Raw genomic sequence first — 14,724 nt, 5'->3', positions numbered from 1 at the left:
TAGCGTGCTCGACGTAAAATGAGTTCTCGCTAGTCTACGAAGTTTCTGCGATTTAGGCGATCGATTGTCTCTACACAACTAAAGATTGATCGAAAACCGATGGAATCGGCGTCAAAGCGATTCAGACAGCTCGTTTAAAAGACAGACGTAAGACAAAAAGCTATAGCAACAAAAACAGCACGTGCGCCCATATGGCAATCATGAGGAAGGTTCTCGAGAAAATACAGCCCTTTTCTGATTTCCTTCTACTTCCCATTCAACATATTGCCATGCGTCCGCGTCAGGTGAAGGTCCAACGGGCTTCTTTTTGACCGTTCTCGGCTGAACCGGGCGTCGGCTCAAATAGTGAATCACAGTCTCGAAGCGATGCCAAAGGCAAGTGAGGAACTGCACCCCTATAATGATCCCGTAAACGACTAGGAAAAGAAGACCCAAGACGTTGGTCCCGTCCACGTCGAGCACGGGGTGAATCTCAAGCAAGATCGTCGCTAGAATCCACAAGGAGTTGACGACAACGTAAACGACGACAACGTTGTTTCGAAGTTGAGTCAAGCTTTCTTCAGTTTGCATGTTGGTCGCCTATAGAAAAAAAGTTCAGGTTGAATTACAGTATTACATTTGTCTAATGCAAACCTTTGGAAATTGATCGGCATGAAGAGTTTCTTCACCGATTCGCTTCCAAAAAGTCAACTCTTCGCCTTCTTCGCCGTCTTCGCTAAGACGTCTTGAATTTCTGTTGTTCACATCCTGACAAACTCGGTACGTTTGCGTTTCCTGCTCATCCGTTCGCTGGATAGAGCTTTTGCCGCTTAGCAACTTTCTGACGTGACCTAAAGCAAGGGAGGCGCTGTTATTAAGCTTCTTCAAATCGTACATATAAGAACCTGGTTTTAGGACTTTAAGTTCATTCTTGAGTATGGTTTTGTTCAGATTAAGAAGGGCCCTGACGCCGTGTTCTGCAGGCGTTGTAACATAGCCAGCTTTTATGAAATCAGGCAAATAACACTTGAGATGGAGACCCTTCAACCAGTCTTCTACACTATTCTAAAAAACTCATTACATCAGAAAGGAATTCAAAGCAAGGAGGACAATTATCGCACAGGAATTGTACTAGGCACAAGCGTGCTGGGAATTTTCTTGCGGGCATTTTCAATTAGATCACAGCAGCCGCTAGATAATTTCAATTTCTCTAACATCTATATTAAAAACAAAGTTTAGAATCAGGTAGCTTAAAAACAGAAAAAGCAACGACTTTGCGGTCAATAAGGACGATGAACGACTCGTTATCGTATCCATATTTTTTCAATTTCTCCCCCACGGTTTTTGAAAGATCATTCTAAAAAAGAGTACACAAATAAAACTAAACGTAAATTTTCTAAAGAACTTACCGGAAGTCCGACAACATTTTTCAAAAAATCAAATGTGGAATTCCATTCAGCTACAAAAGAATTCGCACACTGCATTGACTCAAACAGAGTCTATTATAGATAAACTTACTTTTCTCCTCTGACTCTGCCACTGCCTCAGGCTCCGTATCAAGACCGTCCTCGGAATCGGGCTCAATCTCTGGCGTTACTTCGGTAGAAGACTTCTCTTCTTTATCAGGTGCACTGTTGAGTTCTTTCTCCAAGCGACAACAGGAACAGCAGTTGAAAAATCGGAGAACGCTCGAGTGAAGTTTTTTTGATAACTTTCCAATTGTCCATAAATTGGTTCCACCTCCTGCTGCCACTTCTCGCGTCCCCCAAGACTGGTTGGTCAGATTACACACAGAAAAAGTCGTCTGAAACACGTAACCAGCCGGCAATGCTGCCAAATACCAGATAAAGGAAAATATGCTAAGAAATTCAAGAGGATGAAGAACAGCAGCAACAGTAAAAACTCCGGAAAGAGCACCGATGTACCACGTGCTAATAGGAACCGTTTTCAGCCAAGAAGAAGAACTAGCACTATTTGAGGCAGTTCCATTATGTATAAGAGTCACTAATCCGTTCGGTTTTGCGGTACCAATAATTGACATAGGGACCCCTGGAGGCATTATTCTGAACGGTGCTTCAGTAGGCAGCTGAGGCTGTTCAAGACTAACGACAACTTGAACAATGACACCGATAATAACAGCAGTCATGATGAGGGCATAAATAAATGTCAATACTTTGGCGACGTCAAATTTCGTCTCTTCAGAGCAATAAACACAAACAAAACCGAAAAACACTGTGACAGCAATCGTGAGGATGAGAGAGGCATAAAATATAGACAAGCTCGCCTGCGGAGCAAGACCGTATTGAAGGCCAGCGGCCATAATAAGAATTACCGTTCCAGGATTAATGATTGTCGAAAAAAGCATGATGAACTGATATAGAAGAAAGAGAACTCCAACCGAGTTATTCTTGCTAATCACTTCACAGCCGTTTGAACAAAATTCGTACAAATTAGCCAAAGTCGACGGCACCCAGCGACGACGCTGCTTCCAGAACTCCTCAAACGTCGTTGGACAGTGCGTATAGCAGTCAGCGGCAGCGGCATATTCTAATCTCCAGCCAGCGTAGTTCAGGAGAGTCGACAGCCAACGATCTTCTCCCATGTCCTTCTTCAAAAATTCCGCGCCCGTGACGGCAGTCGACGAGTAGTCGTCTACGACGTCACGCAGAGCTCCAACACGATAAAGCGTAAAGCAGCCCGGACAGCAGAGAACCGAGCCGAGAACGTGTTCAGCAGCTTTCTGAAACCAGTGACCAACCAAGTAATCGAATGTCTGATACCAAACCAAAGGCCCACTTCCTAGGGTATGGGTTCGACCGCAGACGGCACCGACTCGGAGATCGCGTGCGAGGCGATCGATGAGTACGTCAACCGCGTCGTACGTAAACTCGACGTCGCCGTCGGTTGCCAGAATGTATGTGTCTTGATCAAACGCTTTTCGCTTTGCGTCTGCTTCATCTGCCGCAGCATTATTTACCAGCTGCTCGCGACGATAGTCGAGAACGTATTTCATGTACATGACTTGACTCCACCGTTTCTTCTTTTTGACTTTCGTCGGATCTTTCAGATGAACATAAATAGGTACGTCGCCAACAATTTTCCAACTCAACTGAATGCCATATGGTGTCAAGAGCTGCCTTCTTTCCTTCAGCTTCACGTTGAAAAGTTTTTCAAGCAGAGTGATGAGTTGCAGAGGAAATTTCGTAGCCAAATCGTTCTGAGCTCCATCGTCAAAACAAATATGAAATTCAAATTCTCTTCGGTAATTTGGATTTTCCAGCATTTTGGAATGATTGTTCGCAATGTCCTTAATAGAGCCTAATATGGACATCATCTCTTCAACCGTTTCATGATACATTGGAGTGCAAATGAAAATTCGCTTGTTGCGCGCTTTCAAGCACGGATCGCTAGCATAAAACTTCTCGTCGTCGACAACAGTACGCCGATTGAGCATGAGATACTGTTCAATAAACGGACCGTTGTACAGGGGCTGAATGAAGATGTGAGACTCCTGCATGAGAGGAGCCAGGCGCGTCCGGTAGACATAAAAGAGACAGCATAAGAGCTGAGCAAGCCAAAGCAAAACAACCGATAAAATCGTAAGAGCGTGTTTGTCGCCGCTGTCACTGCATGCTGGAACATAAATGTAGGGTAAAACGGAAAAACGTCTTGTTGACGCAAAGCATGGGATTAGCACTATGATCACAGACACGGGAGTCGCAAAAACTAACGGCCAAAAGAATCCTGCTTTGTGCATTTTGACAGTGCAGGCAAGCCAAGCGACCAAATAGGCGCCAAGCGTTGTAAAAATGTTGACGAGAAAGGGGACGTTGTAAACTTGATCGCGGCCCATGTACTTAAGACCATCGCCGAGCTTGTCAAAGTCGACCCTGCCTTCGACTTTTGCCCAGATTAGAGAGAAGACGACAGTGAAGACAAGGCGAAATAAATTTGTTATGATTCCCGCTTTTGTTCTTCTGTTTAATCGCAGTTCCTTGGGACTCTCGTCGTTTATGGACTCCTGAACGGGAGAGGTCCACACGATCGAAAGGACGAGAAGGACAATAAGAATCACTACGATGACAGCCACATTCGGTAAATTGCTGAAGGATTTTTCATAAACGTCCAAATCAATTAGAAATAGAGTTATTGCTGTGATTTCCATCAAAAACGCCAAAAAAGTAAAGAAAATCCTGGCCTTTCGACTGCGCACGACGTTGTCCCAGCATCGAGTAAAGGGAGTGAAAAACGATTGAATGCAGCTAAAACAAACTTGCAATAATCGGAAACAAGAGCAACAAGGCGGCCCACTGACAGATTTCGATGAATCAGCAATACCTGAAGGCGGTTGTGCATCGCATCCTTCTCTTCGTCCACATAAGCCAAGAACAAAAAAAAGATGATAAATAATTGTGAACGTGAAAACTCCACAGCACAAACACAAAATCAAAGCGCCGTTCGGAATTTTCGGTGTAATGAAGAAGACAAATGCCGTTATAGCAGCGCTTTCGAGCACCGTAGCCACCAATCCCTAAGAGAGAACGTGAGCACAGAGTGATCAGCACGTGATCGAAAGCAGAGAAACAAGGAAAAGGGCGTTACCCTCTCCCTTTTCCTGGTTCCTCATGTCTCGACTATACCTTTCCAATCGCTCGAAGCGAAGGCCACGGGTAGTTTTTGCAGCACGACTTTAAACATCGCAAAAATCCAAATAGATAAGGCACAATAATAACGAGAAGTAATCGCCAGAAATTGCTTTCGACGGCGGCAGAAACGGCCTCCTTAGGAAGGAGACTCTTCTCGTCGACAGACGTTGTAAAATTGTACGTCGTAGCCATAGTGACAAACGAAACTTTGCTGGCAACGAGACAGAGAAGCAGCATTGCAAAGAGAAGAAGGCGGAAAAAGCATTGCAAAACGTTGATAGCGTAGAACCGATAGAGGGAGGACATTTTCTCAGGCATTTCGGCCTCTCTGAGACTTGATTGCTTTTCCACCATCACGAATGACGAAGTCCTACTCCTACACTCATTTTGAACGCTTAGCAGAGGTTCGTTATCGCCCATAACGATATACCGACGGCGAGACCGCCTTACTAAGGTAATGAGCAGCAACACCGATCACGTGGTCCTGAACGGCAATATACATAAGTATGAGAAACCGGTGAACCACAACGGAATGGGTAGCACAGAATCTCATTTGATCCGAATAAAATGTATAGGAAAGGCATTCGACTTTGAGATTTCCACATCATAACACATGGATGCTGGATGCATAAAGAAGCTTGCCCGCTCAGAGAAAAATAATATTGGTGATGTACACTGCAGGATTCTTTCTCGTCCGTGACGTCATAAGTTAGTGACGTGCCGTTCATTGACGGAGCCGTAATTCCTTTGCGAGTCTTCACAGCACCGTTTAATAGACCAGGCAAAGGTCGCACTTCTTCTCTCAAAGGACAATAGTCGACAAAATAGATGAGGCCCTCTTTGAGGGTTCATTACGAGCCATGGGACATTTGATCAGAGCGCGTTGCAATTCTGTAGGAGAGAGAAATCCATCACTGACGTTTTCTTCAAGACAAAGATTAAATAGAGAACCTCATTGATGAGATCGTGGCATTGAGCGAAACACATCGTTCTAGTTTCGACAAACTGAGTGACGTCAGACGGTGGCGGTGGTGAACCGAGAAATCGACCGCGAGACGAAATGACGGTGAGTAGAGAGAGGCAAATGCCGAGAAGCAAAACTCGTAACATCCGACGATTCTACGAGCACCAACGAGTACGAGTAAGGAGAGACTGCGCAACAATTCCCATTCCCTAATAGGCTATTGTCTTAACCGGATGTGCACAATCTTTCTCGTCTCGAAGAACGTATTCACCACTGACCCTGATCAAGTTGGGCAAAAAAACGGGCCCGTTTATGCTACGGCAAATCTGAAATGAGAGTGAACGCATGGGTAAATAAATCGATACCGTATCTTATTAATTGAATGACCTCAGCTGCTATAAATAGCTTTCCGCCTATCAAAGAAGATAATGCACACGCATGTGTCTTCCAAAATGAAGCACTATTCACGTACAGGCTTCTTCTGCTTTCACCTAGGCTGTTTTGAAACACTTCACTGGATCACTAAAAACGAATAGAGACCTTTCAAATCATGCACCCATAGGACTCTTGAGCCTTCGGAAAAAGATGCGTCATTGAGAATTTGATTTCATAAATTTAGTATTTCTCTAACCGACCTACAATGTTTAGTTAAATTTCTGACTGATTCCCAAGAGTCTGAAAGGCTGAGGTGAAATACATGTAGCGATTGTATATGGAATGACTTCTCCTGCCTTTTACTGCATTTCGAGTGACCTGAATACACGAGAAAAATTTTCAGAAGACAAAACGTAGCGCTAACGCTTTCCTAAGATGTCTCTTACGTTTACGAGGAAATCGCCTTACGCAACATCATCGTAAAGCAATCCAGCGTTGAGGAGGTCAGAAATCTGTCTTGCAGTTGGAAGCTCGACGCTGTCCGCTGCGCCAAACGTCGCGAAAGCTCGAATTCGTTTTGTTTCGACGTCCATCTTTGTTTAGCGTGCTCGACGTAAAATGTTTTCTCGCTAGTCTCCGAAGTTTCTGCGATTTAGGCGATCGATTGTCCCTACACAACTAAAGAGTGATCGAAAACCGACGGAATCGGCGTCAAAGCGGTTCAGACAGCTCGTTCACGCATTCGAAGCGAAACGCAGGTAAACAAGAGCGTCCCTCTCCTGTTCTACGAGCAAATTCCAAGAAACTGTAGCTCCGAAGCTTTCAATGTAAGCCCTAAACTGATATTAGACGAATCTACGGCGCCACGGATAATAAAATAGATCCGTGACGGCGCCATATATCGCGAGTCCTCTATTTTCTACAACGATTCCATCGAGTTCGCCGCGTTCCTTTCGAAACGCGAACTCGATCGAATAAGTAGGTTCGTTTCTTGTCGCCTTTCAATGCGTTTTCGTCGCGTCGAGATCGTGAGCCAAACGCTGACGTCACATGTCTCCGACATCTTGGCCATGCAGGCGTGCACGTGCTCGTCTCTTGTTTCCTTTTTTTTTGGGAGAAACGCTGCACGCGCGTGATCGCTCCAATCATTGCCTTATTTGGTTGCGCGTAGAGGTGCAAAACGCAACGCTCTCTCTCGTGACATCGCTGCGGTTAATTACGCACACGCGACGTCCAATGAGAGAAAAGTTGGCGTCATCGTTCGCGAGGGAGTACATAAAGTCGTGCACGGCGCTCTCCCTCTTTACGTAACCCCGTCGCTTGAGAACTCGCTCGTACGCTTGGTTAGTCGTTGGAAGACTGGGAGCCAGAGGGGCGAGCGATATTCCGACGCATCGTCCTGGAGCAACGGTGCGAAAGTGATTAGAGGCACATCCCTAAGACCTCTAGGGGCTTTCTCACTGGGAAAACACGCTCCGTCTGACCAACGATTGTTTCTTTGGCCTTACACGGGACAGCGTCGGCGTTCGCCGGCTCTCCTCCACGTCGAGCACACGATGAGCGGGCCTCTTCGGCGGTGGCGATAGCCGTCTCCCCGGGGTGGCAACGAACCTCGGAGGCTCACTTATGGTGGGTTCTGATCTAATTCATGCCGTTGGTGAGGGTCGGCTGGGTTGCGAAGCGTCTGGACCTCCACGTGGTGCGACCTGGGTCACGCAAACACAGACGCGCTTCAGTTCGGCTTTTTTGGTATGTACGTAGTTGTTTTGTGCCGATACTGGCTTTGTTTCTCTAGATTTCGGCTCGCGAAAAGGCTTTGATGAAGGACTTCGTTTTGCTATCCGATACGGTGAGAGTTGGAGGTGTGACATTTTATCTCCTCCTTTTTTACTACCTCTTGCTTCGACTCATACTGCAATTGCGTTTTTTTGTTTTCATGTCTTTCCGTGCAGTAGTTTTGATAGCTTATAGTAGTAATGAAGAGCAAGTTGATATATAAACATGTAGCCGGGAACCACGTATCGCGTGCGTGTAAAATTTCTTTGCGCATTCCCAAGCTTTATTAGGAACCTCTTAGGGAAGAGCTTTTTCTGTTTACTACAAAAACGCCCACGGAATTCCAACTCCTGCATGCTGTGTGCGGTTCATGCCCCGCACTTGAAAGACAGACTTAAAGTAACCAAAGTAGAAGGAAGAGTTACCGGATTAAAAGAGGTTTTATCTCTTTCATGAGCGTTCAAAGAGTCAGCAAAAATCAAGCGCAGTGCAGAAAAAGAATGCAGACGGACGTGAGCAAAAAACATGGAAACATCATGCTAGTAGCTACATTGCAGTTGCGACCCCATTTGTTATCTCAAACAAGTCCCAATTGAGCCATCGTCTCATTCAAAGGCAAACAGCCCTTCGATTCGTCAGAGCGTCGCTTCGTCGCACCGGTGCAATTTCTCATCGGTGTCGTACCTAAATGAAGAAATTCATTCATCTCATTTGCTTTCTTCATCTCCTCCTCTCCAGACTTCATCAAGCTCAATGCTTCAGAGCTCAAGTCACTGAAAGATTTACGTGGAATTCTCTCGAGTTCCTCGACGCTCAGCGACTTCAAAACTCTGTGAACTTTAGCTCCTTCTCTGTAGCAAATCTTTGTCAAAGAGTCAGACACTATTAAAGAAGAATTTCCTAACTGATAGACAGCAATTTGAAACGGTTCATCTCCTTGATACAGAGAATTGTTTCTTTCCCAATCTCTCAGCAATTTGTCGATGAAGGCAGCGTGAAGCGCAAACTCCGGTGTATAAAAAGCGGAGTGAGAACACATTGTTCCTCCAATAAGACAGCGCACAGATAAGTCAAAATTGATGCGAAGGCCAAGCTCCAAATCCCCGAACCTGTCAGCGGGCAGCGCAAGCAGACGAGCAATTTCGACCGGACCCGGAAACGTTCCGGAGAAGTTCCGTTCAACGCACCTTCCATGGCCAAACGAATAATTATCGGCACGAAAAGGTCCAGTTTGAACGCACGACGATTTTTCTACGCCGTTGCCACCAAGCTGGTAATCTTCTCCGCCCCACACGGACGAGCTGTAAGGATCTTGACCCACGACGCTCCAGTCCCAATAAGGTACTGTAACGCGGCAGTCGATTTTTCGTAGGAAGTCTTCGTATTCCGTGAGGAATTGACGCTGACTGAATAGAAATGTAAATGGGCTAAACAGGTTAAGACCTGGGAGGTCGCGTTCAAATTTTTCTTTAGTCGCCTTCAGGAAGTTGTTGAACTTTGGATTCGTTGTCGCGTTTAGAACCGTTTGAATATAGCGCCGCCTTTCCTTCACAGTCATCGACGTAAATTCCATGCGCTCGCGACAGCATGACCAACTGCTGTTTTTGCACGTGCACAGACGATTGCACTCGTCGCGTTTTGTCGCCCCTTCGCTGCAGTTGGAAAGGATTTGTTTACACGTTGGCAAGGGACCGTTCCACAATCCATTAATGCAATGTCGAACGGGTTCGCCCACGATTTCGAAGCCGTCAATGCACGAGAATGTTTCTATGAACGTTGGGTTTAGGCTTCTTTCAACTTTTCCGTAAGGAGGGACGTTATTGTCCCAAAGGCATGACACTATAATCAAAGAGAGACAAGCGTCAGGTATGCTTAAGAAAAGTTATTGACTTTACATGGGACGCAACTTCGCTTTGATTCAGACCACTTCCTTGTTAGAGCATTGCAAGTAATCGTTGCATTTCCAAACATGAAGAGTTCCCAATCACTGCAGATGTACGTCGCCCGGGATCCCAACTCTTGAACGATTTCGTTTGGCAAACGAGGCGGAGGCGGACACACTATTAGAGCACAATTTAGTTTAAGCATAGCCACAACCCTATTTTTAATTCAAGCAAACCTGAACAGAACGGTACTGGCGCAAGCCATTCGCCGTCCGAGCAATAGTTATCGGATATTCCGACCAATCGGTAGCCGTCATTGCAGGCATACTTCACCCCTAAACTAAAAGGAAAGGATTCGCCTAGGATTTCGACCCGACCGTTCACCAGGTCAGGTGGCGCGGAACAGCCTTAAAACAAACTTAGACAATAGCTATAGTAACTTGGGATGATTCTTACTCGTCGGATGACTCATACTCGTCGGATAATTCTCCCTCAAGCAAACAGGAGACTCGCCTATCCACTGCCGCGTGACCTTTGAACACAGCCGCTCCTTGTTTCCGTATAGTATAAACGGAGCATGGCACGAGTATACTGCTCGCGATCCATTGACCAGAACTTCTCCATTTCGCGGATTTGAGAGAGACGGGCACGCTGCGGCAAAGTGGTTCAACTTAATCTATGATCGATAAGCGTATACCTACTTGATAAGCACGATGGTTCGAACGATGGTAACCAGTAATTCAATGAAGAACTGCACTCTTGTGTATTACGCGTTTCTTTCAATCTGAAGCCGCTGTCGCAGATGTATTTTGCCACGCGTACGCCTTTTCGTGGAGATGTTAGGACTACCGATCCATTAGGTGGTTTAGGAGGAGAGCAGCATGTTAAGTAGAAGTCTTCTTCAGACGCGTCACCTGGGCCATCTTCTACAAAGCCACTCTATAATATGTTATTTCACAATTATCAAATACCAGAGGAATTAGAGCAAACAGGTGGACATCCACTCCATTCTCCGGAATATTTGCCGCACGTTCTAGTTCGACTTCCATCAAGTCTGAAACCGACGTTGCAAGAATACGTAGCACTGACGCCATCCTGAACCACGTTGCCGTTGTCAAGTTCCAAAATAGGGCAGCCTACAAAAAGATGCCATTTGATACGTGACTAAATCGACTGCAAGATGAGATTCGCACGTGAACATGTAGGCAATTGAACGTCAAAGTTTGAACCACGCCACCGCGTGTCGTTCCCCTTGCAGAACTTCTTTTCATCTCCAAATAAATTCTGACCATATCGACATGTGAACGTCGCTATCCAAGTTCCATTAAACTCTGAGTAGGCTACTTGCTGAGTATAATCTCTTTTTACTAAACCGCACTCTAAAATATTAATTAACAGACAATAACGTGATCTTGATTTTACAATAAAAATTTACTTGGCTTCTTGCAAACAGGAGCAGGAGCCGACCACTTTCCTGATTCAGTGCAGGTGAGAGTTTCTGCGCCGAGCAAAGCAAATTTATAATCGCAATCGTACGTAGCTTCATTTTCTCTTTCCGTTACGCGTCCATAATTAGGTGCAACCGGTTTTAGGCAGCCTAATGTATAACAAATTAAAAGTAACTTGCAAAGCTCTATAAATCGCTAAACACGTACGAGTGCACCAAGGCTCGCGTAAAGAATCCCAGTAAAAAGAATCTCTCCAGGAAATCTTTTTACAGTGTCGTTTGCTTTCCTTTGCGAGCCTGTAGCCAGATTTGCAGCTGTACACTGCAACCGACCCGTTGATGTAGACATTGCCGTTCTCTATACTAAGATCAGTTGAGCAACCTATGCAAGTTATACTGTAAGCATGTAACATCGCAAATCTATCTTCCTTTACCTTACCTAGAACACAACAGGGAGGATCAGACACCCATCTTCCTGATACACATCGTATTGATGATGGCCCAACAAGTCGGTGTCCAGAAATGCATGAATAGTTGGCAAAGAAACCGTCAATCAAAACTGATCCCTGACGCGGAGAATTCGGTTGACGACAGACTAGTTGAATTAATAAAAAAGAGACATCACTAGTTATGTTAGAAGTACTTATGCCCTCACAATGCTTGCAACGTGGAGGCGAATTAGACCAACGGTGCGTGCGTAGATTGCATCGCCGATTTGTACGCCCTTTCAAATTGTAACCATGATCGCAGGTGTAGTTCGCACGATTCCCTGAAACTGTCACGCGACCATTTCTCAGAGGCTCGCTTATGGGAGGACAAGCTAGACACTCACAATAAAAGCTACTCAATTAAACTGTTATCTTCACACGCACGAATGCATTTTGCGGTAGAGCCTGACCACTTTTGCTGATAGCTTATGCAAACTCTTTTTTCGTTTCCATGACGGAAAAAGCCAGGATTGCAGGTGTACGTCGCTTTGAGTTTAGTATAGCTGACTTTGTCGAAAGACACTTGCCCATGAAGAGGATGTTCCAAAACACCGCAGTGTTTGAAGCGCCTCATACTTGTAGCTATAAAAAGAAGTACAGTTGGGTTCTAAGTAAGAATTTTCTGTACCGTCTGATGTGGTGCATGAACGCCTCGATCCTGACCATTTGCCCGTTGTCTCATTGCAAGATCGGTACGGAGAGCCAAACAAAAGATATCCCCGGTTGCAAGTGTAGTGCACCTGCGATAACTTCTTGTTATAGTGCGCAACACCGTTTAAAGGATGATGCAGATTAGGGCAAACTAACGAAATAAACGATGTAGCACTTAGATGAAAGTCTTCAAAGGAGAACTTACCTGTCTTCACACACGTTGGAGGAGACGCCCATATATTCGATGACGCATTACACAATGTTGTCGAATTTCCTATCATAGAGTGACGACGCTTGCATGCGTACTTTGCCGTCAGCACGTCCTCCTCAACCAAAAAACCACGTTTCACCGCCGGAGGAGCAGGGCAAGCTGAGGGTAAAAATCATAACACTTAACTAAGGATATTAATTAAAAGCCTTACGCGAACACCAAACAGGCGAACCAGACCAATGCGCAGCGCTAGTTCCATTATGTAGGCAAGTTCGATTTCTGCTTCCTACCAGCCTAAAGCCGTCCTGACATCGAAAAAACGCTAAGTGACGCGTCAAGTTCAAACATCCGTTCTCTGGTTCAAGCAGACGAGCGCAATATCCTAATTAAACAACACTCTAGAGCTGCGAGGTACATTCTTATTGTTCAACCCATACGTTTTCTGCACTTGGGGACTTTGCTTGACCAGGTAAATCCATACCACGAGCCCGGTTGACAAACTGACGTTGGCGAACCCGAGAGAACGTAACCTTCTGACGATTTACACGAGAACGTCGCCGTATCATTGACAACGTGAACGTCGCCGTTTCGGGGAGGACGTGGTCTGAAACATCCTGCATGGAACAAAAGATAACGCTGCAGGTTACAGATAAGATTAACTGGGTGTGAGAAAGGATGTACTCAGTGCCAGAGAACCGCCCAAAGTAGCGGTGAGCATCAGAACGAGACAGAAAAGATGCATCCTTTGTCGTTACTTATTCTTCTCCGTCTTAAATCGCTACAAAGATAAACAGAGAGAAAGATTTCAGGCCCAAGCACGATGCGATTGATTCATTCAGCGTTTCATATAGTCAGTGTCGTATCACAAAACGTACCTATACGTTGTCGCACCTCAAATGTAGAACTCTAAAGTCGAGACTCGAGGTTGGATTGAGAACTTCAATTTGACTGTGCTGATCGATGTACGTGCTTCAACCCGATAAGACTGTTTGAAGCCAAGTAAGGATCTCTGATATATACCAGCCCGCATGCGTGTTGAGCACTTTTTGCTAAATTTCTCCTGGCGCCATGCATGTAGATAAAAATAGCTGAAAGAATGAATAGAAGCATTGTAATAGGTGTCCGATCATTCGTCGACGAAATGAGCCCTATAAAGCGTAAGTCACACGAATTTTGTCAAACTGCTATCGCCCTACTTCCAAGAGAACGGGTAACCGCAACAGCAGAAGGCTAACCATGAAGAGTTAGGATTTAGAGAAAGCAGCGCCTAGAAAATTAAAATAGGAAGATGTATCGGTCTGCAGACACAGCTACATATGCTGACAGCGCGCTCTCGTGAAAAATATTTATATACAAGCATCTCTGCATTTGTCTCAATGCGCAGTTGCCTTTCAGGTTGGCTCCCTAGCTGAGTAGTATATAGTAAGCGCCTCATTGAACACGACTTCGAAAGGGTCGCGATCGTCGATGCGACGAGTTTCTGCAAGCCCTGTACGAAGTGCAATCGAGTTATAATGCACATCTCGTTGCGAAATTGGTGATGAGGTGGGGTTTGGCACAATTTCGCGCTTTCATAGACGTCTTGACTTTAATGCGTCGCAGGATTCCTAAACGAAAGGCGAGGTTGCGCGGATAAAGGGTATAATGCCTCGGAAAGGCGTTTGGGGAACCCGTTCAACAGTAGTGCATGCATCTGTCGCTCCGGTAACAAGACAGACGACCATCTTACCATTCTCGTCAACAGAACTCATTGTAGACAGAAGCGAGCAACGAACGATGAACTAGGGACAATCCCGGATGTGGAGATTTTTATCTCTGTACTGCGCGATCTTTACGCGATGTCGACAATCAAATCTTCCTCTGGAGCCTGAAAATGAATGACAATAATCTTAAATCGTTGTTGAATCGGCCCTGAAAGTGACTGCATTCGCTGCATTCGTCTCCACGCGCAGGTGAGCTTTCGAAACCATCAGGTGAGCGAATGCGCTTCTCTTGATTTCCACATGCAAACAGCTGCTCGATAATTCGACGCTGGGTTCCAAAACTCACATTGCATGTATTGCTCGATCTAACACCACGGTGCGCGTGTAGGCGTGGTCAAAAAGAATGTGTTGGAGCTTGAATGAGGCAGCCACCATGCATTTGATTATCTAGAACAATTACCTGTCACTTTCAGTGACGAAGTCATGCAGTCGAGTAAAAGGGGGCGGGGCGTAAAGCAAGAGATCGAGACCGCAAACTTCATGATGAATATATGTAAATTAGCATTGCAGCGAAGCGAACTTAGCTGAGGGCAACTCAGAA

The 14,724-nt window shown here is 45.5% G+C and overlaps 2 protein-coding genes across 11 annotated transcripts; both read right to left on the bottom strand.

The window, feature by feature from the left end:
- Positions 1–42: 42 nt before the first annotated feature.
- Positions 43–7,005, bottom strand: LOC136198486 (uncharacterized). Of its 7 annotated transcripts, none has more exons than XM_065988437.1 (13): positions 6,411–7,002; positions 6,229–6,342; positions 6,062–6,162; positions 5,977–6,002; positions 5,577–5,915; positions 4,620–5,516; positions 1,498–4,510; positions 1,389–1,438; positions 1,253–1,336; positions 1,101–1,196; positions 885–1,044; positions 634–830; positions 43–579 (listed from the first exon to the last, which is right to left on the bottom strand). In XM_065988437.1, the coding sequence occupies exons 6-13, from the start codon at positions 5,043–5,045 to the stop codon at positions 199–201; spliced, it is 4,407 nt and encodes a 1,468-aa protein (XP_065844509.1). In that variant the 5' UTR covers positions 5,046–5,516; positions 5,577–5,915; positions 5,977–6,002; positions 6,062–6,162; positions 6,229–6,342; positions 6,411–7,002; the 3' UTR covers positions 43–198. The 7 variants fall into 7 exon arrangements, 6 of the variants coding, with proteins under 6 accessions (XP_065844509.1, XP_065844510.1, XP_065844507.1 ...); XM_065988438.1 differs by having other exon boundaries at positions 6,229–6,326; XM_065988435.1 differs by having other exon boundaries at positions 6,225–7,002.
- A 1,218-nt stretch (positions 7,006–8,223) lies between these two features.
- Positions 8,224–13,791, bottom strand: LOC136198487 (sushi, von Willebrand factor type A, EGF and pentraxin domain-containing protein 1-like). Of its 4 annotated transcripts, XM_065988443.1 has the most exons (21): positions 13,775–13,790; positions 13,617–13,687; positions 13,464–13,568; positions 13,296–13,405; positions 13,102–13,198; positions 12,858–13,034; positions 12,632–12,802; positions 12,415–12,579; positions 12,187–12,360; positions 11,943–12,140; positions 11,726–11,890; positions 11,510–11,665; positions 11,279–11,452; positions 11,059–11,220; positions 10,817–11,002; positions 10,595–10,759; positions 10,325–10,549; positions 10,080–10,274; positions 9,860–10,030; positions 9,636–9,800; positions 8,224–9,579 (listed from the first exon to the last, which is right to left on the bottom strand). In XM_065988443.1, the coding sequence occupies exons 5-21, from the start codon at positions 13,160–13,162 to the stop codon at positions 8,318–8,320; spliced, it is 3,972 nt and encodes a 1,323-aa protein (XP_065844515.1). In that variant the 5' UTR covers positions 13,163–13,198; positions 13,296–13,405; positions 13,464–13,568; positions 13,617–13,687; positions 13,775–13,790; the 3' UTR covers positions 8,224–8,317. The 4 variants fall into 4 exon arrangements, with proteins under 4 accessions (XP_065844515.1, XP_065844517.1, XP_065844516.1 ...); XM_065988445.1 differs by having other exon boundaries at positions 10,325–10,546; positions 13,296–13,568; positions 13,775–13,791; XM_065988444.1 differs by having other exon boundaries at positions 13,312–13,568; positions 13,775–13,791.
- Between the last annotated feature and the right edge of the window lie 933 nt (positions 13,792–14,724).

This window comes from Oscarella lobularis, chromosome 19, assembly GCF_947507565.1.
Source record: "Oscarella lobularis chromosome 19, ooOscLobu1.1, whole genome shotgun sequence".
In the NCBI taxonomy this organism is placed as follows: domain Eukaryota; kingdom Metazoa; phylum Porifera; class Homoscleromorpha; order Homosclerophorida; family Oscarellidae; genus Oscarella; species Oscarella lobularis.
Note: the sequence above shows the minus strand (reverse complement) of the source record. Positions and strands in the feature narration are given on the sequence as shown.